Source organism: Scaptodrosophila lebanonensis, unplaced genomic scaffold, assembly GCF_003285725.1.
Source record: "Scaptodrosophila lebanonensis strain 11010-0011.00,11010-0021.00 unplaced genomic scaffold, SlebRS2 tig00000098-arrow-pilon, whole genome shotgun sequence".
In the NCBI taxonomy this organism is placed as follows: domain Eukaryota; kingdom Metazoa; phylum Arthropoda; class Insecta; order Diptera; family Drosophilidae; genus Scaptodrosophila; species Scaptodrosophila lebanonensis.
This window is the reverse complement of record NW_022060568.1, coordinates 4,400,970-4,403,929: the sequence shown is the minus strand read 5'-3', so window position 1 is coordinate 4,403,929 and position 2,960 is coordinate 4,400,970. Positions and strand designations below refer to the sequence as shown.

The window sequence follows — 2,960 nt, the reverse complement described above, 5'->3', positions numbered from 1 at the left end:
CAAATTCTTCTGAAACCCTCAAGATACATTCATTTTGACGTTTGTCTAGGAAAAAAGCCGAATCAGATGAGAACCTTTTTCTTAATTTAATTTAATTACTATATAACCATCTTAGGTCGTTATATTTTCCCCAAGGACTATTTCACTATAGTGCAGCCGTTTCTTCATCCTTAAATAACATTTGTAGTTATCAAACTGAAAACTTAATACGTATTCTATAGTTGTTAGAGTGTAGTTCATAGACCGGCCTCTAGCTTTGTCACGAATAGCAGTTAGCTACTGATGCTGATAGAAGCAATTAATCAATACATTGAGTTGTTTATAATTTTTAATTTCGTGCTTTACCTTGGAATAAACAGAACTTATTTTAAATCATAAAACTCGGACCATTTTAAAAGTTATTTACTGGTACTGGTACTGCAGTAAGCGAAGTAGAAAAAAACGTTAATTGACGGCCCAACCACTTTCTGAGTAGCACCCCTTTACTAAATTATATCGATAGCTTCTTGTAGTCTTCAAGAGTATACGGCCTAACCCAAAATGACAATAACTTGACAGATAACGTGGTAATCACATCCACCAACAAACTATGGAAATCTAGAAGAAAGAGAAAGAGAGAGATAGCAATCAAAAAACAAAGAGTGTTGGTAATCGCCAGAAAATCATCCGAACTGAAACGAAATGGGAGAGGAGAACAAATGGGTTGCCCAGCGAAGCATTGCCAGCAGAAAAAAAAGGGTATCAACCGCAGTCCGTTTCCAAATTGTTTTTTACGGACAGGAGCTATCGAAGGAATTATTCAATGATTTATTGCCAGTACTCGATGTCTCGTTACTAATAATTTGGAGCTATTTATTCACACATGACATAACTAAATGAACGACGTAGTCTCAACACGCCGGACAATGTCATATTACTTTGTACACTTCGCACACACAGGCCGACTGCCTTCAATCTTGAAACTTTCGCCGGTAATCGGTTGGGAGCAGCGATTGCATTTGAAGCAATTGGCATGCCACTTGGTGTTTAAGGCGACCACAGCGTTTTTAGCAATGGGCTCGGCGCAGCCAGCGCAACGGGACGAGAACGATTCCCGGTAATCGGACTTGCAGAAGAGATACCCGTTGACCTCGAAGAAAGTCGACGACACCAACGATTTGCCGCAACTCACGCACCGGAAACATTTCTCGTGCCACTTGCGTCCGACCGCAACAACTCCACGCTGCAGAATCGAAGTGCCGCAGGCAAAACATCTGGAGGCATGCTTCTTATCATAACAGGCGGTGCAGACCGGCTCGTTCTTAACCACATTGAATGTGGACGACTCAATGGGCCTGTCGCAGTCGCTGCACGTGAAATGATGTGGATGATATGTCTTGCCAAGGGCATTGATGGAGCGCAACTTGACCACGCCCTTACACTTGCAACACACAGCCATGTCCTAAAAATGGGAAGCGCACCGGTAAATGTGTACAGATTGGCTAGCAAGTTTCCTCCTGATTTCTTGTGTTTGTTGCAATTTTGGTTAATATGTATAGGTTTCCAAAAACATAGAGAGCGAAAGGAACTAAAGGAAATTCAAGACCAGAGCGAATTTTTTAAAATACATGATTTGATTAACAATTTCTATGGATATGCCGGCAACTTATATTTATTTTGTCAAGGTTGTCAAACAAATTTTTATTTAGATATATTTTAGATATTTTTTTGTTTAGATATTTCTTTTGTTTTATGTCGACTGCCCATTTGGAATAACTGAAATGTCTATAGTTGTCATCATGATTTCCGCATTATTTTGGAAATAATCATTTGCAAACCAAATCTGAATGAAGCTGAAGCATATTTGTTCTAGAAACGAAGTGTGATGAAAAGAAACTGCGAACGCTTGGAGCTTAAATACTTATTTCAAGTACAAAATCTAAAATTTATGATCGATTTCCGAATTCCCGGAAAATGTTTTGTATTTAGAGACAATACCGACTATAACGGCACATATGTGGGTTTGATTCACGACAATGACTTTTATAAATTTTAAATAAAAAACCAATAAAAAATTACTTAAAATAACTTTTAGTTCCTTTGATTGTAATTTTTAATTTAAATGTAAGGTGTTTACCTAGAGAAATTAATGCTCCTCAAAGTCTATTCTCAGCAGAGATTTCATTTATTTTAGTATAACGCATTGGCAAGAGAGCTCCGTTCTAGAAATTCTTATTAATCAACAGGCAAGAGGATCTCAAGTGCTGATGGGATGGAGCATGTCTTTGAAGCAACAGTATGAAAAACAATAAGAAAATAAGGGTTCTGTGTTGGGGCTTCTAAGCAGTAAACTGTATGTAAACGACACCACTAAGTAGCTTGGGCACTGAGTGAGCTCTTTTCCAGATAGGATCAATCGTTTTAATCCAATCTAATGTGAAATGTGGGTAAGGGTCGCTCCATGTGGACATGTCGACGTTTAATTTTTAATTTGATTTGTGAGAACGGCGACAAATTGAAAAAACATGTGACAAGTGTCCTGTCCTGTCCTGTCCTGTCCTGGATGGCATTTTTCATGGCGAACGCTTTCGTGCCATTACATCATGAGCATAAAATACTTTTCTTGGTTGTAAACCGACGCGTTCCAAATAATTTACGCCAAATGCACAACATAAAAATTGGGCATGTGTGTGTGTGTAGGGGATGTGTGTGTGTGGGTGTGGGTATATGTTTGTGTTTGTATATTAAACAAAATGTATAAAATTCAATTTACAGCTGGGTCTATAACCTACAAAACACACTTACATACTTACACATATGTATGTACGAGTATATAGATATGTACATATGTACAAGTATATGACCGTGTATATGCTTGCACGAATGTTTATATGCTTATGTGTTTGTGTGTTTGTGTGTTTGTTTGCAGCTCTATTGGTATATTAAAATTATGGTTCCGCATTAATTTCAATAAATGCTGA

At 37.8% G+C, this 2,960-nt stretch overlaps 1 protein-coding gene across 1 annotated transcript; it reads right to left on the bottom strand.

Moving 5' to 3' along the window:
* Positions 1-826: 826 nt before the first annotated feature.
* LOC115627915 (transforming growth factor beta-1-induced transcript 1 protein) lies at positions 827-1,644 on the bottom strand. Its single transcript, XM_030523809.1, has one exon. The coding sequence runs from the start codon at positions 1,436-1,438 to the stop codon at positions 914-916; it is 525 nt and encodes a 174-aa protein (XP_030379669.1). The 5' UTR covers positions 1,439-1,644; the 3' UTR covers positions 827-913.
* Positions 1,645-2,960: the final 1,316 nt, after the last annotated feature.